Below are 24813 nucleotides of genomic sequence, written 5' to 3'. Positions count from 1 at the left end.
ACATTAAAACCGATTCTACAAACTGATGGGATGTTTCTGTACAACCTAGACTTTATTATAATTTTTTTTAAATTAAGTAATTTTTATCGATTTTCTGCACATAACAAAGAAAAACCTCAAACTACGTTACATACACTGTACATAGAAGACATGCTGCAGTACAACCGGCATGGGACATAGATTATAGGCAGGAGCTGTGTAATCTCCTTGACACGGATATATAAACCAAACCCAAATACCCGAAGGCGCCATTCGGGCGCAGTTAGTTACATATAAGTAGGAGTATGTAAATCAAAGACCGTTTGTATATCAAATGATACAAAATATAGCTTGCAGCAAATAGAGATATAACAGCAACAGATCAAGAAGAGACATCAATAGTATTAAAGGATCGATATCTAACTTTCTATATTTCTAAGAATCTAGAGCACGGCGTCTGCTAAAATGAAAAAAAAAAAAAAAAAAAAAAAATCAACATTCATCTCCATTAGGGGAACTTTGCTACCATGTAGACATTCCCAATCAGGCCAAATGGCAGAACAAACCCTTTTTCCCAGAAACATTAGCGCAGACACCTGGTAGTCACCAAAAAAATATATATATATTTATGAGCTCTGCTGACATTTATCTGGGGAAAGCTCACCCCATACTGGTTCACACAGGGCTATAATGTAGGATATGATGCGGAATGTTAAACACCAGTGAATAATTGCAATCACCTGGATTCTGCCATCATGGCTGACGCCTGGTATAAAAGCTGGGTCTGATGATCGGTGTTGAAGGCCCGAGCATAAGCCACATTGTCAAGAACGTCACTGCCGGATAGGCCATACCTGAGACATCAAAAAATAAAATAGTTATTCGTCTAAACAATATTAGCCAAACTAATCAAAGGGAATAACATTTATACGACAGACAATACCACCCCACCTCAATATCAAAGTCAGGGCTAAATAATAAAGAATAGTTACAAGCCTGATTGTTAAACATTAAAAAAAAAAAAAAAAAAAAGTATTTCTTTCTATGTTCACTTCTGTGACAATGGGACATAAATTCAAAATGAAGCACATTAAAGAAAGAAGTGACACAATTTCCAAATCTCTGCACCCGACTGGTCAAACCTTATGGAAGTCACGCTCACTGATCCACTGTCAAGGCCTTGTGGGTACGACAGCTGAAACAAACTTCAGAAAAAAGGAGGATGTGCTGTTCATATGCTTTAACCCTTTGAGCGCCAAAATCTGAGAGATGTGCAAAATATCCATTTATAATGCCAGCGTCGCTCACATTTGTTATAAAAATGTAAATGTGTTAAAATAAAAATAAAAAAAAATTGTATGTAAAAAGGTCAGGATGATGAATAAAAAGTTTTGCTTGCCAATTTTCCCACATTTTGTCAAATTCACTTGGCACGCTAAGCGTTAAATCTACAATTTGATCATCATCTTCTCTTAATGACACTATACTAATTAGATTTTAATAGGCCGAGCAGGGACGTAATCCAGTGCAGATTCATTAGACAAATACCTGGGCGCTTTCTATTACAATAGGGGTGTGTTTAACCCCGAATAAATATAGGTAAACATAGAATAGAGCGCAGCGCTGGGGCTCTGCCGAGATGTGAAGTAGATACGGCTAGAGTACAAAAATCTTTAATCAATTTACTGGGTAACAAAGTGCATGAATAACCGTTCTAAAATAAAATAAATATTCATTAGGCAATAGTTTTACGCAATTCCCTAGACCTATAGACATTTTGGATATATATTCATAGATTTCCAAGCAGACAGATCAGAAATGGCCCTGCATGTGATCACATGTAATATGCTCTGACCGAATCGCTCATATTTAGGTTCAATAAGTTAGTTAACAAGGCATCTCATTGCGTGAACGAAATCACCTTGTCCACCATAGTATGGCTTTGGTACAGATTTCTCCACAAAGGCATACTTGTCCTGCATTTGTTCCAACAGAAAACCAAGGCATCTATCTCGGGCTCAGTAGAAATTGATGTCAAGTCCGTGAAGCTAATTGCTCATGCACAATCCGAGATGTTCACTTTGTCAGCAATATTACTAACTGGAATGTGTCTATCCTCCGGAACCAGACCTTCAATACTGCACTTTGCTAAAGCTGCTGTTTGAGCAGGTGAAACGCGTCAGATGTTTGCCATTGACCTGAGGAGTATATTTGGGGACCAGCCTATGAACCAATATACACAAGGAGGACAATACTATTTTACAAGGTGGACTTTGTCTGCTAGAGCAGTGGTTCCCAACCCTGGTCCTCAAGTACCCCCAACAGTGCATGTTTTGCAGGTCTCCACACAGAATCACAGGTGACATAATTAGCTCAACCTGTGGATCTTTAAATGTGCCTGAATAATGAGTGCACCTGCCAGGTGACCTGGAAAACGTGCACTCTTGGGGGGTACTTGAGGACCAGGGTTGGGAACCACTGTGCTAGAGGAACTGCAATATACCAAACAGTCTGTTTGCTTAATCTTTCACAAGGAGCACATTGGACTGCACTTATTCAAGGATAATTCTCTATCCAACTTGTGGCGACCAGCGTGGTAACTATAACAACCTCTAGAGATACCCCTTATTCCCTCCATTCCTAAATTGGCAAATATGGCTACAACATATGTCCCCAGACCCATCACATATTGATTCGGCAACTCAATACGTCAGGCCGATCTAATCAATGGATTTGTGCTTTTTAATTTGCGTTTGATTATTTTATTTCATTGTATTTTATTAAGGTGTAATAAAATTGTTTAATTTTAAAACGGTCTAGAGCTGCTTTTATGCTCATGTGGTATTCCCCATCACATATTCTACACCTGTTTTGGTTTTTGTGAGGACTGACTATCCTCTAATACAGGGACGGGGAACCTTTTTTGTGCCAAGGGCCATTTGTATGGGGAAAAAAATTCTTCGGGGGCCATATGTAAAAAGTTCTCTTACAAATTGTCCTGCTGCAGCCGTCTCACGCTCCGGCGGCTGCCGCTGAATAGGACTGACAGTCTCCGGCGGCTGCCGCTGAATAGGACTGACAGTCTCCGGCGGCTGCCGCTGAATAGGACTGACAGTCTCCGGCGGCTGCCGCTGAATAGGACTGACAGTCTCCGGCGGCTGCCGCTGAATAGGACTGACAGTCTCCGGCTGCTGTTGATTAAGAAGAATCTCACGAGAACTACCGACCCCTCGCGAGAACTCCCCTGTACTCGACTCCCGGCAAAGCCGCCGAGCGGGTGGGAGGGCCACTCAGACCGGCTACGGGGGCCGCATACAGCCCCCGGGCCTGAGGTTCCCCACCCCTGCTCTAATATCAAGCAGATGCTATATAGAGAACACAAGCATATCAAGCGCTCAGAATCATAACCTTGGTTATTATACTGCACAAATTGTCACCTGTGGTTGATGTGCTTGGCTGCCCTGATCACCGTTCATCCTGAGCAGCTTTCCTGCTGTTACCAAAGGAAGAGCACTAAACCCAAACAAAATATATTTGGGTGCAGTATGACTGGCCGACAATCTGGATCCTGACCGTCAGTATACAGACATTGGAATCCTGACTGCAGGCTCTCCGTGCTGAGCGATCGGTCCCTTTGCTCACCACAGGTTCTATTCAATCTCTGCGGGGGTCAAGGACCCCTATAAGGGAGAAAAGCATCTGTCAGCTGGGATCTCCCGTCAGAGCACCGGCAGTCGGGATTCCGATGTCGGTATAACTGACTGTCAGGATCCCAAACCCATATATTTAATGGCCGTGAGTAAGCATTGGTTTACCTTCTTTGTCCAGGTGCCATATTACACGACACATTATGGGGGTAAAATTTACTAAAGCAATAACAAGATGTATAAAATATAAATATTAAACACCATAGCAACTACAATCTGATATTTCTCTATTGCATTTTAGAAAATGATAGCAGTGGTTGCTATGAGCAACATCTCTTAATTCTTAGAAGCTTTAGTAAATTTACCCCTAGAAGTCTTGTTACCTTACTTTTAGAACCACCTCCGTAGTTTTCATTTCTAGCTAAATACATTGAACATTTTGCAAGATTTTAGTGCAAGTCGATTTTTCTCCCCAACATTCTATAATAATATAATAAATATTTTTCTTTCAAAATATTCCAGAATACTGGATGGGTGGAGAGATACCTTTCCGCAACAGCAAGCAGCCGTTCTGGTCGAAATGTGCCCTCGGTATCTATGTACATGGCCTTCCCTTCACCACCACCTCTATCAATGGGCAGCTGAAAAAAAAGAAGAACAAGTTAAATACAGTAAAAGAAGAAGAAGGAGTTTTATGTGAATTTCAATCTTACAGTTTCAGACTCTCAGAACACAAGGTTCTCATGTGATGTGTAGTTGAGCACAGAACGGGTTACTGCGATAGCAAAGTCTTCTTTGGTTTAGTCTCACTACTAGGGGGGTGACGTCCTTCTGCCTGGGTATTCGGGTTCCGGAGTCGGAGAACCACATTTTTCAACAGACTTTTTTACTAGACTCCTTCATAAATGGCAAATGTTTATAAAATGAGTACGGTAATACATTGACAGCCTTTTTCCGGTTTTGAACAAACTCAATACCGCTTTGCTGGTCTGTTTTGTCTTTTGTAACCTGCAAAATATTATTACATAAGGTTCTGTCAGAACCTACTTGCTAGAACATGCACTCTCAACCACGGTTCTCAAGGCACCATAACGGCACAGCTTTTAGGGATATCAAAGCTTCATCACAGATGGTTAAACCAAAATAACTCCGGTACCAATTCACCTGAGCTCAAGCCTTTATATCCCTAATACCTGCACCGTAAAGGTGGGTACACACATACAGATTTATCTGCCCAATCTGTAGGGTGGGAACAAAAATCTGGTAATGTATGTACACAATCAACCATTCACTCCCAAATGATGCAAATTAGATAAAAAGTGATTGTTAGTATAAATTTGTTACATCAAACGGATTTAACCAATTTGTCTGTATGACCATTGTCGGTTTTCCAGAGTTTAAGAGCCAAATTTTTGATGGTCATTTGCTCATTTCCAGATTTTTGTTCTCAGCAGATAGATTGGACAGATAAATCTTTAGGTGTGTACCCAGCATTGGTGTGCCTTGAGGTCCGAGGTTAGGAATGACTGGGCTAGGTCAAGCAGATAACAGTACAAAGAATATTCTCTTCGCTGCCATAATTGCAATAGAAACTTCTATGAAAGGGCAGGCAAAAATATTCCTAGAAAGTTCACCAATCACTGGTTAAATGTAAGCACCTTTCCCACCACCCAAGCAGCACCAACACAACTAAGGCACTTGGCTCTTATCATTTTTAATATAAAACATTATCGAATGTCAGGCAACTGAATGGCTATATAAACCATGAGTGACATAGGTGGAATAGTTGTGGATAGTATTTTACCTCACAGTAACAAGTTTGTCCAATGAATTATAACATTTTTAGTGCATCTAGGTCACAATCGCTATAGTAACGGAATGTGAGCATTAAGGAAAAGATTTAAAGTAAATGTTTTGATAATCAAAAAACCCCAAACATTTATGGAATGTTAATTTTCATAATTACGGACAAGTGATGCTTAAAAACAAAAAATATTTACTAAAAATAAGGGTGGGAAAAAAAGTAAATAACAAAGGCAAATTATAATCACAAGATAAAAAATGAATCAGTAACCTCCTTGCCCTCACTGACCCCTTGATTCCAAACCTATTTCAAGAGCTCTCCCTCTATGGGCAACATCCAGTTAGAAGATAAATCAGAAGCCTTCAGGTCAGAAGCCTAAAGCTGCCCATACACGCTGCTAAGCGTGCTGAGCCGATGTGTGCTTTGAGGTGCGCGCTCCCGCGCACCTCATCGCGCAGTACAAAAAGTATGTGCTTGCACATACGTTTTGTACCTAGTTCTCATCAAATCGCATCGCATTGCATGCACAACGTGTGCACATGCAATGCAATGCGATTTGATCCGTGCTAGTACAGCACGGAAAGGACGCCCACAAAGCAGCGTGTATGGGCTGCTTTACCCTTCATTTCCCAAAGCCATCCTTACAGACGAAGCCACCTTTGTTCGTTCTGCTGGTGCTCTGTAGCTTTCATCGCATCGCGCCGTTTGCCGAGAAGGAGACACGCGTGTGTCAGATGCTTGCTTGTTCCAGTCTCAGCGAATGGCACACAGACTGAAAGCTATGGCGCGCCCACGGAATGAACAAAAGGTGGCTCCGTCTGCAAACCTCTTTTGGTTTTAAATTCACATTCACGTGAGGATCTGAAATCCTCAATTTCACCCGTTTAAGGGGAATTAGATGCCCCCTATTTAATCTCATTGCCGATTTTTTTGCCTCGACGAAAAAAACAGCACTTGCTAACACCGCAAGGATCAACGAATTTGCATCGAAGCCACACGTTTTTGATGAATTTGCATCAGTTTTGCCCATTACGATTTGACCCCAAAAAAGTGTGAAACATCATGGGCGAAAATGGCTGCAAAAATGCCTGTGATTGAATACTGATCGGCGAATTACTGCAGTTTCTTTTTGCCTGGCAAAAAAAAAAAAAGATTGAATACCCCCCTGTATGTCTCTAAACAGAATATTGTATTCACAGGAGCCCGCTTAGGTATATAAACCAAAAAACCTGAAAACTCCTGGATTTGGTGCTAATTTGATAGCCACAAGGAATTAATGGCTAATTAAATAACATACATCAGTCATATCTAAGTAGGCCTTTCAGGTTTTAGCCGTAAGCCAATATTAAGCCAAATTTAAAGCAATATTTACTTAACTTTCTCCAGCAATAATACAATCATTAGACAATAGTGTTCCCGCTAGGCTGTTTTAGCGGGGTGCTGCGCCCTGCCCGATTTTTAAAGGGCAGAATGCGCCCTGCCCCTCTAGTAGCACCCCGCTAAAACATCCTGCTGCCTGCCCGCCGGAGTGCATCGGTGAAGCCCAGCGCCGCCATAGATTGTGGTGCACGGCGCTTTCCCGGCAGCTCGGGGACGTAGTTACGGCCAGGCACACCCCCTTCAGTGACGCGGCGGCCCGGACACGCCCCTTCAGTGATGTTGGTGGGCCCGGTCCGCCCCCTTCAGTGCCCTGCCCCATTTGGTTCCTAGAAGGAACACTAGACAAGGCAAATAGTTACCTGACAAGTCACGGCCAGAGTGTGGCACAGCTGAGTCTTTCCAGTGCGAAACTCCCCAAACATCTCTGTGATTGACCCAGTTTCAATACCACCTGCAGAAAAGTTTAAGAAATATTAAATGGAATATAAATAGGAGTGACTGTGGAAATCCTGAATATCTTTGTAAAAAGGATATGAAATCGTATTATTTGAAGTGGGCGCACCTTGCAGTAACTTGTCCAGTTCTTTTGAGCCTGTGGAAATCTGAATGATTTCGGAGCGCCTCTGGTGGAATTCCGTTGCTGTAGTAAATCCCATGGGAACAAGCTTAGCCGCTTCTGCCTTAAAGAGGACAGAAAACAGATATATTCTTATTAACTGTATTGTTGTGCATTTCAATATATGCACAATCATTCGTAGGCTTCAGAATTACAGACGTAGCTCTCACACTGCTAATAAAAATTATCCACCTCTGCAGCTGTTGTGTCAAGGTAACCTGCACTTGGAATATTTCAACATCAAACTAAGCAGTCACAAAAGGAATTATCTGCACAGTTACTCTGCTCTTTGGTGCAGAACTTGACAAATCCTGTGTGTTACAAAGCCCTCTTATTAGTACTTCCTACCAAACAAGTAGCCTGTATGTCTGATTACATATAGAAATAGATTAGGATATTATTTTTTTTTATATTTTTCAGCTACACCGATTAAAAATGCAAATTATACTTACGATAAATTATTTTCTTCTGAACCACTCCATGGCAGCCATTACCCCTTCTCCTCCAGTGATAGACAGGTAGATTTGAAACTCCGCCCACCCCCGGGTGTATAGCACCTCCTCCCCTTTGCTCTACAGTCTTTTGAGTGTCTCCAGAACACCATCTTATAGAACCTTGGGAGGGAATGCAGGCTGCCATGGAGTGGTTCACAAGAACATAAATTTGCATTTTTCTTCCTCACACTCAATGGCAGCCATTACTCTGGGATATAACAAAGCATAATAAGGGCGAGTAAATAAATACACAGTCAAGTCATGAAAAATATATTAAGTCACAGCATAGACACATTGATGTTATAGTACGTAGAAAACATATATACAGGAGGACCATGTTGCTGCTGTACATATATCCTTTGCAGAGGGTGTGGTATAGGGGTCCGACAGTCAGGATCCCGACAGTCATTAGCTCGACTCAGACAGCATGGCAAGAGCAACAAAGCCCCTTGCGGGTTTGCTGCACTGCGGGCACGGTGGCTCGCTACCTATTCTAGTCTCCCTCTATGGCAGTGGTTCCCAACCCTGGTCCTCAAGTACCCCCAACAGTGCATGTTTTCTCCACACAGATCACAAGTGCTATAATTAGCTCCACCTGAGGATCTTTTCAAATGTGCCTGAATAATGAGTGCACCTGCCGGGTGACCTGGAAAACGTGTACTGTTGTGGGTACTTGAGGACCAGGGTTGGGAACCACTGCTCTACGGGGTCGTGGACCCCCACGAGGGAGAATAGCCAGTGGCCGTCGGGCACCCGGCTGTTGGTGTTTTGACAGTCGGGATCCTGACTGTCGGGACCGCGTCCGGCACCCCTTTGCGGAAACTTGCGCCCTTCTCGACCGAGAGGTAGACATGGCCCTGGTAGAGTGTGCCTTTAGCCGATCAGGAACCTCGAGACCCTTTTCTTTGTACGCAAACAACATTGTCTCTTTGATCCAACGTGCGATAGTAACCTTAGAGGCAGCTTCGCCTTTCCTCGGACCTGAATGGAGTGTAAACAATTGCTTAGATATTCGTATTCCTTCCACTCTTCCACTGGAGAGAACAGGAAATAGCTCTGCTCACATCTAGCATGTGTAATTTCTCCTCATCCTTAGGATTAGGGTAAAATGCTGGAAGAACGACCTCTTGATTCAGGTGGAAATCTGAAATTACTTTAAGCAGGAACATAGGGTTAGTTCTCAGTACAACTTGATGGGGAAATATATTATCAGCTTGATAAAGGAGACAGAAGGTCTTCCGAAACGCGTTGCTGCTACTGATGCCTCTGCACTACTGAACCTAGAGCACCTTGGCACTTCATCACTTTACTGGATGCACTTGGCACTTTATCCTTTGGGGGACACTTCATCACAAAGCTCACTGCGGTGGTGCCGCAGTCTTTTCTCCCTAAAAAGCATAGCCCACCGCGGTGGACTCAGATGGTGAGATAAAACGTATCTTGTTTTTCACTTGCTGAACCCCAGTCAAAGTGTACCAAGGATTGCATAGGATTCATGTAAATTCATTTGTTTAAATGTCATTTGTTTTATTGTTGTGAAACTAAAATTCTTTTAAAGTAAGAATTGTTTGCCCATAGACATCCTTTAACCCCTTCCCGACATTTGACGTACATTTACGTCATGGCCGGGATGTACTTCCCGACACATGGCATAAATGTACGTCATGGCATTTAACTGTCACCGCGTCTATAGACGCGGTGACAGTTTAAACATGTCTGCTGTCCCCCCGTCGGCGATCGCTGCGATTGGCTGTTCAGTGTGAACAGCCAATTACAGCGTTTTCTGTGTCACCGGCGAATAACGTTCGCCGGTGACACAGGGATCGGTGGTGATTGGTGCTGTAAAGTACAGCACCAATCACCACGGGGTGTAAGGGTGACACTGGTGTCACCCCACCTCACCCAACCCGCCCCCAAAGGCCGTGATTGGTTCGTCGGACCGACGGACCAATCACAGCCATGGAGGGGGATTTAAACTAACGGTGACTGCACTGCAGACGCCATTCCGGTCTGGAATTGCGTGCAGTGCGGTCACCGTGCCAATCTGCCGTTTTACTGACCTGATCCTTGCAAAATACTTACCTGATCACAGCTTGTAGCGTTCCTGGAGCTTGTGACTTCCTGTGTTGTGCTGTGTTGTGCTGCTGCAGTGTGTTCCAGTTATAGATAGAGAGAGATAGAGAGAGAGAGAGAGATAGAGAGGGCTAGTGACAGAGAGTGCTACATTTTGTGCTGCTGCAGTGTGATAGAGTTATAGATAGAGAGATAGAGAGAGATAGAGAGATAGTGACAGATTGTGCTATATATTTTTTATATATATACACAGCTGTACTGCGTGTGCAACTGACTGCTGCCCCCCCCTTTTGTGCTGATCAGTATAAATTAACTGATCAGCAACTTTTTGGGGGCACAGGGTTTTTTTTTATATATATATACCAGTGCTGCTGCAGTGTCATAGAGTGGTAGATAGTGAGAGATAGAGAGAGATAGTGATAGAAAGTGCTATATTTTGTGTCTGCTGCCCCCTTTTTGTGCACCCCCAGCAACTTTTTGGGGGTGCAGGGGTTATTTTTTATATATATAACTGTCAGTGCTGCTGCTGCAGTGTCATAGAGTGATAGTGATAGATAGTGAGAGATAGAGAGAGATAGAGAGAGATAGAGAGAGATAGAGAGAGATAGAGATAGAGAGAGATAGAGAGATAGTGACAGAGTGATAGAGAGTGCTATATTTTGTGTCTGCTGCCCCCCCCCCCTTTGTGCTGATCACTATATCTGAGGTGATCAGCAACTTTTTGGGGGTGCAGAGGTTTTTTTTTTATATATACCTGCCAGTTGCACTGTCAGTTGCACCAAAGGTTGTGCACCTGCTGCCCCTCACTGGTAATCAGTGTCGCATCACTGATCACCTTTTTTTTTTTTTTTTGAGGGTGCTGTGGGGTCTTTTTTTGATCAAATTTTTTTGATCAAATTCCTGTTGCCTTTGAGCGCTGTTCAGTGACGGACGTTACTGACCAACATCTGTGCTCAATTTTTGGCGCATGACCTTTTTTTTTTTTTTTTCTGCACTACATACACACTACACACTACATACTACATTGAAATAAAGTTTGTACCCCCCCTACACTATACACGTGTTAAAACATTTCACTACCAGAAACACAAAAATAAAAATGGCATCCCAAATGTCATCCCAGTCATCCAGAAGAATGTATTCAGCGGAGGAGGCATATGCCATGCTTGCCAGTGAGGCAAGCGGGGAATTTGAAGGATTCATCTTAAGCTCCTCTTCCTCCTTTAGTGATGAGGGACCCCCTCAAAGACGCCCCCGTAGAGCAGCTGAGACCCCCCCCCAATAATTGATCTCGTATGGACCCCACCACCAGACAATTTTGAGCCCCAGGTTCCTGAGTTTTTGGCCATCCCAGGAATCCAATTTGATTCCACAGGTCTCAGAGAAATTGACTTTTTCAAATTATTTTTCTCTGATGATTTTATAAATTTAATGGTGGACCAAACTAATTTATATGCCCAGCAGTTTATTGCTCAAAACCCCACGTCATCATTTGCTAGGTGGACCCCTGTAGATGCAGTAGAGATGATGACGTTTTGGGGTCTGGTGTTTCATATGGGCATAGTAAAAAAGCCAGAAATTAGGCAATATTGGAGTACAGATGTTCTGTACAGCACCCCACTTTACCGTATGGCCATGACCCGGAATCGTTTTGAGTTAATCCTTAAATTTTTGCATTACAACGATAATGCACAGTGCCCACCCAGAGATGATCCCACCTTTGACCGGCTATTCAAAGTCAGGCCGGTCATTGATCACTTCAGTGCCAAATTTGAAGAGATGTACATCCCAGATAAATTCATTTGCATAGACGAGTCCCTTATACATTTTAAAGGAAGGGTTAAATTCCGCCAGTACCTTCCCAGTAAGAGGGCAAGGTATGGCATAAAAATGTATAAGCTGTGTGAAAGCACCTCAGGGTACACCCACAGGTTTAGGGTATATGAAGGGAAGGATTCAAGAATTGAACCGCCAGAATGCCCCCCCTCCCTCGTAGGTGTTAGTGGAAAAATTGTCTGGGATTTAGTGCACCCCTTCCTGGATAAAGGTTATCACCTCTATGTGGATAACTTTTACACCAGCATCCCCCTGTTTAAGGCCCTTGGTTCAAGAGGTACAGCAGCTTGCGGTACTGTGCGCAAGAACCAAAGAGGCCTCCCAAAAACGCACATTGCCCAAGTAATGAGAAGGGGTGAAAGCAGGGGAATATGCACCGAAAATATGTTGTTGGTCAAATATAAGGACAAGAGGGATGTCCTTATACTGACAACAATTCACGGAGACAGTACCACCTCCGTCCCTGTACGAGGTACCAGTACCCACACCTCAAAACCTAATTGTATCCTGGATTACAATAGGTACATGGGCGGAGTGGATCTTTCAGATCAGGTACTGAAGCCGTACAGTGCCCTGCGGAAAACAAAAATCTGGTACAAGAAGCTGGCCGTGTATATCATCCAGATGGCACTGTATAACGCTTACGTGCTATTCCGTTCTACCAGCCAGAGGGGGACATTTATGCACTTTCAAGAGGAAGTCATAAAGGGCCTAATATTTGGGAACCAGCAGGCAGAGGGCCCCAGTACTTCTAGTACTGGCCCCCGTATTGTACCAGGGCAGCATTTTCCTGATGAAATCCCCTCCACTGGAAAAAAGGGCAGGACACAAAAAAGGTGCAAAGTTTGCTATAAAAAGGGAATAAGAAAGCAAACTATTTTCCAGTGTGACACTTGCCCCGACAAACCCGGCCTATGTATAAAGGAGTGTTTTAAAATATACCACACATCTATGGATTATTAGGTTCATCATTTTACCGTGCTTCGGGGGTCTTGCTAATGCCACATAGCACCCACCATTCATTCCACCAGAATCTGAGCCGCAAAATCCAAAAATCACTCCTTCCCTTCTGAGTCCTGCCATGCACCCAACTGGTATTTTTTGGTCACATGTGAGGCATTGCCGTACTCGGGAGAAATTGGGGCACAGATTTTGGGGTGCTTTTTCTCCTTCATACCTTATGAAAATGAAAAATTTTGAGCCAGAACTGCATTTTTGTGTAAAAAAATGTAACTTTTCATTTTCACTGCCCAGTTGTATCAAAATTGGTGAAACCCCTGGGGGTTTGAAATGTACACTATACCCCTAGATGAATTCCCTGAGGGTTGTAGTTTGCAAAATGGGGTCACTTGTGGGGGGGTTCCACTGTATTGGTGCTTCGGGGGTCTTGCTAATGCGACATAGCACCCACCAAAATTCCACCAGAATCTGAGCTGCAAAATCCAAATATCACTCCTTCCCTTCTGAGTCCTGCCATTTTTTGGTCACACATGAAGCATTGCCGTACTCGGGAGAAATTGGGGCACAGATTTTGGGGTGCTTTTTCTCCTTCATACCTTATGAAAAATGAAAAATTGAGCCAGAACTGCATTTTTGTGTAAAAAAAAATGTAACTTTTCATTTTCACTGCCCAGTTGTATCAAAATTGGTGAAACCCCTGGGGGTTTGAAATGTACACTATACCCCTAGATGAATTCCCTGAGGGGTGTAGTTTGCAAAATGGGGTCACTTGTGGGGGGGTTCCTAACTTTTAGCATCTTATGGTGCCTAGAAACCTACATGGTGCCTAAAAAATTATCTCATAAAAAGGAGGCTCCAAAATCAAGTAGGTGCTCCTTCTATTATGAAGCCTGTGGTTTGGTCAACGTGCACACTAGGGCCACATATAGGATATTTATGAAAACAAAAGAATTGGGGGAATCAATTTTTAGTCACATTTCTCTAGTAAAATGTACTGTGTTCCTTAGAAAAATGTATTAAAATTGCAAATCTGCAAAAAAAATGAAATTTTGAAATTTCACCTACACTTTGTTTTAATTCCTGTGAAACACCTAAAGGGTTAACAAACTTCCAAAATGCTGTTTTGAATACTGTGAGGGGTGCAGTTTTTGAAATGGCATCATTTATGGGGGTGTCTCACATACAAGTCCCTCAAAGTCACATCAGAACTGAACTGGTCCCTAAAAAAATCAGTGTTTGAAATTTTCTTGAAAATTTGCTATTCATATTGTAAGCCTCCTAGTGTCCAAAAAAATTAAAAGGAAGTTGAAATAATGATGGAAACATAAAGTAGACATATGGTCTATGTTAGTTATTAACTATTTTGAGTGGTATGATTATTTGTCTCACAAGCAGAAAATTTAACATTTTACAAATTGCTAAATTTTCCATTTTTTTCCAACATTTTGGTATTTTTCACAAAAAAACACAGACTGTATCGACGAAAATTTACCACTAACTTGAAGTACAATGTGTCACGAAAAAACAATCTCAAAATCACTGGGATAAGTAAAAGCAAAAAAAAGTTATCCCCACTTAAGTGATACATGTCAGATTTGAAAAAAAGGGCTCTGTCAGGAAGGCAAAAACATGCTGTGTCAGGAAGGGGTTAAGAGGGTTGCGCCACACCATACCATCATTTCTCTTTTGCCATATTTAAGAAGACTGCCTACTGTTCCCAGATTAAATGACCTGTCCTTTTCTGGGATTTCCCCAGCTTCCAACTCAGACCCTCAGAATCTTCACCATATAACAAGGGGATTCAGAATCATATCCAAAGTCCACACTAGTCTTAGACCTAGTTCTTTTAACCCCTTGCATGCCTTTTATTTCCTCTTTAGTCACAAATGACTTCATCTAGCCCATGAGCTGCTGGAGGTTGACTGGTTGCACCTCAGCATACATTGCAAACATTTTCCTTTCCGGCAGAAAAGATCTTATCACATGAAAGACCGTTCTTTGATATATTCCTAGTCTTGGAAGTACTCTTCTTCCCAGCAGCTTTAGACACACTAGGTAAAAGAGATAAAGACCTATCACTACACTACTCAGATAGAATAATAATAGGTGCCTCTGAGGACTAACCTCTCCACAGCACCTAATGGCTTAGGGGTAGAAGGGTTGGAATTCAGGATCCACGTTGAGCGCTTTCTATGTTAACCAACAACCAGAATACACACAGGATAAAGTTTTGACTCCATTACTGCCTTATATACATGGAAGGCTGGCTCAAACTGCGGTGCCAGATGCTACAGCGTAATTTCCGCCCATACTTATGCGTCACTTCCACCCCTCCTAAGGCTCCCGTCTTCCGGCATCTGTGGATCAGAAGAGGCGGCGGGCGCATATCGCGGTCAGCATCAAGCGTCACTTCCACCCCTTCGCCGCAATTTCCTCCAAACAGACTGGAAGACTGAGCAGAATGGCGGTATGGGGAAGCGGACCCCTCTCAAGGCAACGGCCTGACAACAGGGTGTAGAACTTATAGAGCAGGATGCCGCCTGGTATAAGCCTGGATCCGGACATTCTTCCCGGGATGCCATTCCCCCTTCCAGCAGCACCTACGCAGAGGGCTATGGCCAGGTACAATGAGGTAAGTCCTTACACAAAAATAACAAACCTACACTGAACTAATCTCACTGGAGACAGGAAAAAGACTGTAGCGCAAAGGGGAGGAGGTGCTATATACCCGAGGTGGGTGGAGTTTGAAATATACCTGTCTATCACTGGAGGAGAGGGGGATAAACCCAGAGTAATGGCTGCCATGGAGATGAGGAAGAAAAAAACGTTCTTAAAACAATTCTATAATCACGCGAGAGGTTAAAATAAAAATGCATGTTTACCTTATTATGATAATGTCACTATTACCCCACAACATAAAATGTCTATTACTTATTTAATAGCAGTGTTAAAAAAAAAAAAAAAAAAAAAAAGAAATACAGCAAGAAGCTACACATCAAAAGATCAATTACAGTATTGACAGTCATTCTATAGGCACCATGTCCGCAGTCAAAATGTCAACACAATTGTAGGCCTATAGTGTTCACTCTAGAAATTGTGCCGGGCAGGGCGCTGGGGGGCGGTCCGGGGCCGCCGGCGCCACGTAAGTGGGCGGTCCCGGGCGCCACGAGAGTGGGCGGTCCCGGGCGCCACGAGAGTGGGCGGTCCCGGGCGCCACGAGAGTGGGCGGTCCCGGGCGCCACGAGAGTGGGCGGTCCCGGGCGCCACGAGAGTGGGCGGTCCCGGGCGCCACGAGAGTGGGCGGTCCCGGGCGCCACGAGAGTGGGCGGTCCCGGGCGTCACGAAAGTGGGCGGTCCCGGGCCGCCGGCGTCACGAAAGTGGACGGTCCCGGGCCGCCGGCGTCACGAAAGTGGACGGTCCCGGGCCGCCGGCGTCACGAAAGTGGACGGTCCCGGGCCGCCGGCGTCACGAAAGTGGACGGTCCCGGGCCGCCGGCGTCACGAAAGTGGACGGTCCCGGGCCGCCGGCGTCACGAAAGTGGACGGTCCCGGGCCGCCGGCGTCACGAAAGTGGACGGTCCCGGGCCGCCGGCGTCACGAAAGTGGACGGTCCCGGGCCGCCGGCGTCACGAAAGTGGACGGTCCCGGGCCGCCGGCGTCACGAAAGTGGACGGTCCCGGGCCGCCGGCGTCACGAAAGTGGGCGGGCCCGGCCGCGCCGAAGATGCTGTCACCACAGGGGGAAGGTGCCTTGATGCCGAGGAAGCTTGACAGTTAACATGACGACTGCATCAAATAAAAAAGGAGAGGACCTTGTCAGAACAAAGGACTCTCATATGGAAACCACCATCACTTGTGATGGTTATATATACACACACATACACACAAACCACCAGCATGGTAAAGATCACATACAGTATTAATAAGAAATGCCATTGTGTGCTATACTATTGCTTTGCACTGTAATGGTAGTGGTTACTGGACTTGGACAAGCTGTGGCCATCAGAACAAAGCACCAAAAACACATTTTCAGTGACAAAAAAAAAAAAGCATCACACTAACAAATAATTAAATATAGCTAAGCATGGCACAGGGTAGACCCTATTCTATGCGTATTTGTATACACGACAGAACAGGGTAATAAAGGTCGGAGTGGCGGAGCTCTCTTTCCTTCATTACACACGCTGCATTCGCTAGGGTTATTGCCTGGATGGCTGGGCAGTAACACTAAATGGGCGACCTTGGTAGAGACTCTGGGCATCATTAAATTAGGCACACACTAAGCAATATACCCGATATCATCTCAGTGTGTACCCATCTTAAAACACATATATCAACACTTCTAGAATAAAAGCAACTTTTTGATTTACCAGGATTTTGTCGGCTTTGGCTTCACTAATCCCTTTTATATTAAGGAGTTCCTTCTTCGGGGCATAAGCAACTGCCTCTACTGTATGGAACCCAGCCTCCTCCAGCTTCTTTACATCATTTGCATTAATCCCACATTGCTAAACATGGGAAACGAAAAACAATGTTACAATACTTTCCAGGTTGTCATAAGTAATATTTTGATCAAAGTATAGGTTTGAGCAATGTGTGAGGTTTTATTACTTTGTTCACAAATGTAACATGCACGTTGCTTTCTCAGGATAAATAGGGATCTCTATATTTTGCAAAAGGGGAGGTTCGGGGGATATGCATTTAAAAAGACCAGTGTAGTGGAGAATATAGACATGTGCGATTCTGACAGCAGGGATCGAGGGGCAGATTTATTAAGCTTGGTGAAGTGATAAACTGTCTGTTTTTTTATCATCAGCCAATCAGCTCTTACCTGTCATTTTTCAAACCAAGCCTGTAGCTTCACAGGTAGGAGCTGATTGGCTGGTGATAAAAAACAGACAGTTTATCACTTCTCCGAGCTTAATAAATCTACCCCTGAGTTCCCTGAAACATTAATTCCACTTCTTAATTTCTAACTCCGCAGTGCCGCTGTTGTGCTACTTAGGGAACACTCCTGGAACTATATTGATTGCAGCTGTTTCTTTGGTTGGAGTGCAGGACCTATTGCATCTATCTCTTTATCAGTACTGCTTGCCCTCAGTGAGAAAGACATTTGGGAGAAAATGCTTGCATAGTGTTTGTTTCAATTAGCTGCAAATGATCATGGATGCAAGAAAGCTGGGTTACATGCCACACTCAATGTACCTATGGACTGGGCTGCTCAGGGTACAGGGAAGGTGTAAAGATTTGGATGTGTATTTTTAGTTTTCCACCTTTTATTTCTATTTTGTCTTCCGTTTTCATTACCATTATGATTGCCTCATTTTATGTAGTTTTTAGTTCTTTTTTAATTGCAAGCGCATGTGTCACTTTGCCATAACTAACCCATGGTAACAAATGAGTGTCTTTCTGGATGAACAGGATCTGGAACTGTAGAATGAGAACTATCTGTGCACTACGGAGTAGTAATCACGGTGACCTTACAGTGGTTACCAATGTCCGCTGTGTCAGTGGCATTTCTTTTATCCAATGGCTCTCATTAATGAAGGAGGTAGATTTTACTGTATCGGTAGCCAGGATGACGCGTAATAAGTAATATACTTACAGTATCGTGTGATAACCAAATACAGAGGTCAGGATTCTTATACCGAGCACTGCTGCTCTATGTAGGCAGTTCATTTGTTCTCTTGTACAATGTCATTTTAAGGGCATCCAGGTGTACAGATAGTCAATTAGCCGACATGGAAAACCTTGTTTCAACCTTTTGCCATGTTTTGGGACTTTTTCGTGATTTACCATCTGCAAGCGCAGACAGGTGCCTGCCCCGAAGCATTGACACAAAGTAAAAACCCCATGAAACGCATGTCGAATTATTAACCCTTAGAGTGTCAACAATGCGGTCAGATGAGCAAAATATCTGCTAAAAAATACCAGCGCCATAGTTGAGGAATATAAAAAAAACCCTCTAGTTATTGCCGGCCAATTATCTGAAATCAATTAATAAATAGTGTAATATCAGACAGATGCTTCTTTCTAGGGGTACAGGCATAGGGAAAGCTATATAGAAGATCCTATTATCACGTTATGTATGCACCAAAAAATAAACCAATATGTAACAATAGGTCATAGATAAATGATCTTTTGATTGATGAATACTATACCTCAAGCCGGGATATTGCTTGGGGCCCAAAAGATTCTTCTTCTGTGGATGCTTCGTATTGTGCTTGCATAGCCATTGCACATCGAGCAGCCTAAAATAATAAGTGTTAGATTGTGTCACATGACTGTAGCAGAGAAATCTATGCAGCACAAACTGATAAGAGCAACTAGACCGTAGCCCTAACTAAACGCCATAATTAGCGCATCATAAAAAACACTCATCAATTATAAGTTATAAGAGAATGGTTCCATTTTTAGCAAACGTCACTGCAATCACTAAGCGTGGCATACAAACGTGTGCTCCTTCTGCCTTGGCACATCATGCGATTTATCTCAAGTAAAAACTCCTGTGGATGGGAAATCGGTTCAAGGGAAATCGAATGCAATACATTGCGGTTGCTAAACTGCTCCTGCAATGTGCCGCTGACGGTACAAATCATAGATAGAACCCCCCCCCCCAAAAAAAAATATTAAGATATATCTGTCAAAATGTGCACTATATACGGATCTTGTCCAGGACTGATGAGTAGTTTAAGGGAAATCTTAAGATCACAGATGTTTCTAATGTGTGGGCACCACCGATCGGGCAGCTTGTTCCCCATAAATGCTGCCTGACCAGTCAGGACTGACATCACAAACAAGCAGGTACATTTGCATGCACCCACTGAGCAGTCAGTCACTGGCAGCCTTCGGCGTGGCTGTACGGCAGTCAGCAGATCGCCCATACACAGCAAGATGTGCCGATATATCTTTAGATGGCTGTGCATCACAGCCAATGCAATATATCAGAACTACACCTTTCAGATATATTGTTCTTACAAAGTGGCGGTTGGTGCATTGATATATCGGCTGTTCAGTCGAAAGCCCGATATATCGGCCACTGTGTACTCACCTTTTGAACACTCACATGCTATATAACAGCTGTGGCACCTCAGACTACTCCTCAGCACAGACCCATTAGAAAAAAAATATTTTGTAAATGCAGTTGTCAAGTCTGCAAAATGCGAGTAGCAACTGATCAATTTAACGATTTTAGGAAACTATCCATTTAATCATTCGTACACACAACGTGGACAACATCTGTGCAATAGATTACATCCTCTATTTGACATGGAGGATGTGCTTTTATATTTAAAATACAAAATGATTGTGAGTACACACTTACAGATGGTCTGGGAGATATATCTAGTGCAGGCATGGGTAACCTGCAACTCTCCAGCTGTTGTGAAACTACATATCCCAGCATTCCCTAAAATCAAAACTGTGGCAACGCATGCTGGACTTGTAGCTTCACAACAGCTGGAGAGCTCGTGTTCCCGCTAGGCTGTTTTTGCAGGCGCTACACCCTGCCCAATTTGAAAGGGCAAATCATGCCGCCCTGCCCTTTTAACAGTGTCCTGCTAAAACAGCCGCCCGGGCCTGTATGTTCCCTCTGCAGCGGCTGGGGAGAATTGACCTGTGGGAGCAAGGGTAGCAGCGGCTGTTCCGGGCCACAATCAGTTGCTGCCCTGTGCGCATGGTCGCACCCCCCGTGCAAATGTCCACGCCCCCTCACTGTCGGAGGATGACAACAATTCCCCCAAACAGGGAGGCTCGCGGCTAATGCAGGGAACCCACTGCAGTTAGCCGCAAGTCTCGCTGTTTTGGCGCCCGCATAACGTCGATTCCCCCTCGCTCCCTTTTTTAAATGATAAAAAGTACAAGACTGGTGTAAGAACAGGAGGGAGGTTTAGGGGGGAGTCGGGGGGAAGGGATCAGAACAGTCGCACAGGTTCAGGTATAACAATATTTTTAGAGATTACCCTCATGTATCATTTTATTATGATGTACTTCAAACAATGGAGGGTGTGCTACCACTGGACACAAGTTAATTATAGCAACAAGGAAAGGAAAGAATGTCACTATGTGGTGCACAAGAAGGTTGACTTAATCTAAAATCTAACTTTTATTAGGATTTTCTAAAATAGTAGCGAAGTATAATACACAAACATCACAGAACATGAAACATAGAGTGATTTTAAAAAGGATAATATATCCTAATAGGTGTGACTGGAATACTTTTCTCCCCTTATTAGACTGGTTTATTAGATGTCAGTCTCCACGTCTGTATAAATTCAATCGGTGCCTGGAGACTGTTAAAGCCGAGTCTGCCCACTCTCTCCAAGCTAGGGTCCTGATGAAGCTCCCATAAGCGAAGCGTATGCTGACCCGTCAGCAACTTGTTGTGACTCCCTACTCCCTTCCCCCCATACCAATGTATATATCATTGTGATTTATTAACAGCTGTATCTCTGCCTCACCAGCGTGTGCCAGTCGCCACTGGACACGCCCGGGCAGGAACGCAGTGCTTGACGTCAGCACTATCCTGGAACCGGTCAAACGGGCTCTAACCCCCGGTGTACTACTCCTAGACGCCGCGGCTTAACCTGTATCACAGCGGGAGGCAATCCGCGGCTCCGTGCGGTTGCGGCAAAACGGTGGTCTGAATGTGATAGTGGCAGCTCACATCGGACACCGCCCGCATACCAGCACTGGAGAACGGATGCCCAACCCGGGACCCGCCACTGATTGACAAGCGGGCGCACACTCCATACAGCTAAATAAAGCTTGGAGAGAGTGGGCAGACTCGGCTTTAACAGTCTCCAGGCACCGATTGAATTTATACAGACGTGGAGACTGACATCTAATAAACCAGTCTAATAAGGGGAGAAAAGTATTGCAGTCACACCTATTAGGATAAATTATCCTTTTTAAAATTACTCTATGTTTCATGTTCTGTGATGTTTGTGTCTTATACTTCGCTACTATTTTAAAAAATCCTAATAAAAGTTAGATTTTAGATTAAGTCAACCTTCTTGTGCACCACATAGTGACATTCTTTCCTTTCCTTGTTGCTATAAGAACCGGAGGGGTTGGAGAAAACACACTTAGGGCAAGATGTACTAAGCCTTGAAAAGTGATAAAATGGAGAGAGATAAACCTCCAACCAGCTCCTATATGTCATTTGTCAAACAGCCTGTGATATGGCAGTTAGGCTCTGTTTGGCTTTCTGTTTATTATTCTCCATTTTATCACTTTTCTAGCTTAGTACATTGGGCCCTTAATGTTTATATAGTCTTTTAGTGCTTTATTAGCAGGACTGGAACCTGTTGTTGGCCAATGCAAAGCTGATTTTGCCTCCTTGGCAGCAGTGTGAACTAACGTACCCTAGGTTGGCTAAGTGGATTCTATTGTGCCGTGGATGTATAGCTCGTCCTTCTGGTAGTAAGACGCTGGGGTTGGCACTTTCCTCTTCCCCAATCTTATGCTTTCCTCCAATGCGTTTCAAATCACACTGGATCCTTTATTTTGTGTAAGTGTTTTGTCATTACACATCTCACGCAGTGCTCGGTTCGCAGCATCATTGCGGCACACACTAGGTTTTTGCCCCAAGCAGATCCATACCACAGAGCAGCATAACTGTACCCTTCTTACCAATCGGAATGGATTACCTTTTGCAGAAACATCAGACATATTATCAGATTTTGGAGCGGTCAGAGCAGTACAGGACAGGAGCCATTGGTGAGTGGTGGTGCTGCCCACAGCATTCTGCTGAGTGGCACCATACGCACACTGCCAGTTACAGGACCGTAGTCACCGTAAGTACCTGGGGAGGAGGAGCAAGATCAGAACAAGGGGCCCAAATGGACCCTCATGGGCTCGCTTCGGGCTTATTCCTTCACTGTCCACGCCACCACTGGTTGCCTTTAGTAACCAGGTGGCGATCGAAGCACGAGGGTCTGTTTGGGTCCCTTGTTCCGACCTTGCTCCTCCTCTCACTGCCCCCCAGGTCCTTACAGTGGAGAGGAACTAGTCAGTGGTGTAACTATAGCACCGCAGCCCCCACGACCGCGGGGGGGGCGCTGTGCATGTGCAGGCGCCGGGGGCTGCAGTGCTATAGTTACACCACTGACTAGTTCCTCTCCGCTGTAAGGACCTATAGCACCGCAGCCCCCGCGGGGGGGCGCTGTGCATGTGCAGGCGCCGGGGGCTGCAGTGCTATAGTTACACCCCGCCGCAATCCCCCGCAGTCTTTACCTGTCTTCAGTAGTACGCGCTGGTCCTGGCTCCCTTCTTCTGCTATGAGGACCACCACAAAATGTCCACCCCCATTTAGCAGACAGTTCTCTGAAACTGTCTGCTGTATGGGGGCGGACATTTTGTGGTGGTCCTCATAGCAGAAGAAGGGAGCCGGGACCAGCGCGTACTGAACTTAAGTAAGACTGCGGGGGATCGGGGGGGTTTGCATGGGCGGCGGGGTGGGTGTGCGGGCGCCCTCCCTTTAACGGCGCGGGGGGGGGGGGGGGGGCGCGCTCAAAACCTAGCTACGCCACTGGAACTAGTCCCAACCATTAAAGTACTGCCGGTAGGTAACCCCATCAATAACTGATAGACTACAGAGGTGAGGCCATTGTTCCCTACTGGATACAATCCCAGTAGCAGTGCGCGGTGACAATACAGGAGATGTGTTCTCCACAGGTATAATACACACGGTGTGTGACAAGGGGCCAGATCTCAGGTCACGTGTTATATAACCCGGTGAGGTCCCTGGATACACTCCCAGTATCAGTGCGCGGTGACAATACAGGAGACGTGTTCTCCACAGTGACTGGTATAATACACACGGCGACATGGGGTCAGATCTCAGGTCACGTGTTATATAACCCGGAGCGAGGCGGATGAGGGAGCGCACCGGGAGACACTACACAGCTCCCCACTCCCAGCCCGTAGTTACCACCGCTGGTGTCTGTCTCTTCCCGTCACCTCCCGTACTCCTCCGGTGAGAACAACGAGCTACGGCTGTAACCCGGATGTTATGGCACGGACTAGCTCGGCAGCGTCACCCCTGATGTGTATACGAATATCCCGCCAAGGCCAAGCCATACGTCTGACGTCACACGTCCCCTACGTTCTGGTGCCCACCGCCGAGTGCGCGGGGTCCTAGTGCTATACTGCTAAGGGCGGCTGTGCTGTACTGGATTACTGTGTATAGTACAGTATACATAGTGCAGTATCCATAGCATTAGATTTGTCTATATTAATACTAAATCCAAAAATAGATCCTAACTCTGTTATTTTATCTAGAAAATAGTCAGATAGCCGAAAACTTTATCTCTTGGCCACTTATCCTTATACCCAGGGCTATTTTTCAGCAGGCTCCAGCAGGAACTGAGGTCCTTATTCTAGTTCACTCTTTCTTACAAAATATTTCTTAAGGTGCATACACACGGGGGCGATTTTGTCCAAAATCGCGGGAAATATGGTCGCTGAGTGACCATATTGCCCGCAATGGGAGTGTGCACCGGCGATATATCGCCGGGTGCGCGCTCCCGTTTTTGCCCCTGTGGTGATCGCTGGTCGCAGGAACATGCTCCTGCGACCAGCTGATTACCACTGCCGGGCTCCCCCCGGCAGTTTCTTTTTCATCAGCGACCATCTCTGGTCGCTGATGAACAGGAGAAACTGAGCAATATATTGCTCAGCCATATATTGCTCAGCAATATATGGCTGAGCAATATATCTCCCCCGTGTGTACACAGCATTAGATGGACAAAACCATGTGCACTGCAGGTGAGGCAGGTGTTACTTGTGCAGAGATAATTAGATTTGGGTGGGGTTTTACACCTGCCTCACCTGCAGTGCACATGGTTTTGTCCATCTAAGAAATATTTTGTCAGAAAGAGTGAACTAGAATAAGGGCCACAGTTCCTGCTGGAGCCTGCTGAAAAATAGCACTGCTTATACCCTGAAAAGCCATTCAGTTTTGAAGCGTGTGTAGGAGTGGGTCAAGGGCAATATTAAACAGGAGTGGTGATAAAGGGCATTT

At 44.7% G+C, this 24813-nt stretch overlaps 1 protein-coding gene across 1 annotated transcript in view; it reads right to left on the bottom strand.

Moving 5' to 3' along the window:
* The window catches only part of RAD51 (RAD51 recombinase), a 30198-nt gene extending 6288 nt beyond the window's left edge, over window positions 1-23910 (bottom strand). Inside the window, exons 1-7 of the mRNA XM_083165888.1 lie at window positions 23722-23910; window positions 18950-19039; window positions 17159-17296; window positions 7373-7490; window positions 7170-7261; window positions 4173-4267; window positions 720-833 (exon numbers count right to left, since the gene is read on the bottom strand). Coding sequence (XP_083022014.1) covers window positions 720-833; window positions 4173-4267; window positions 7170-7261; window positions 7373-7490; window positions 17159-17296; window positions 18950-19024 — 632 coding nt within the window. The 5' untranslated portion in view covers window positions 19025-19039; window positions 23722-23910. The remainder of the gene's footprint in view (window positions 1-719; window positions 834-4172; window positions 4268-7169; window positions 7262-7372; window positions 7491-17158; window positions 17297-18949; window positions 19040-23721) is intronic.
* Between the last annotated feature and the right edge of the window lie 903 nt (window positions 23911-24813).

Source organism: Crinia signifera, chromosome 12 (assembly GCF_055691185.1).
Source record: "Crinia signifera chromosome 12, ASM5569118v1, whole genome shotgun sequence".
NCBI lineage: Eukaryota > Metazoa > Chordata > Amphibia > Anura > Myobatrachidae > Crinia > Crinia signifera.
Note: the sequence above shows the minus strand (reverse complement) of the source record. Positions and strands in the feature narration are given on the sequence as shown.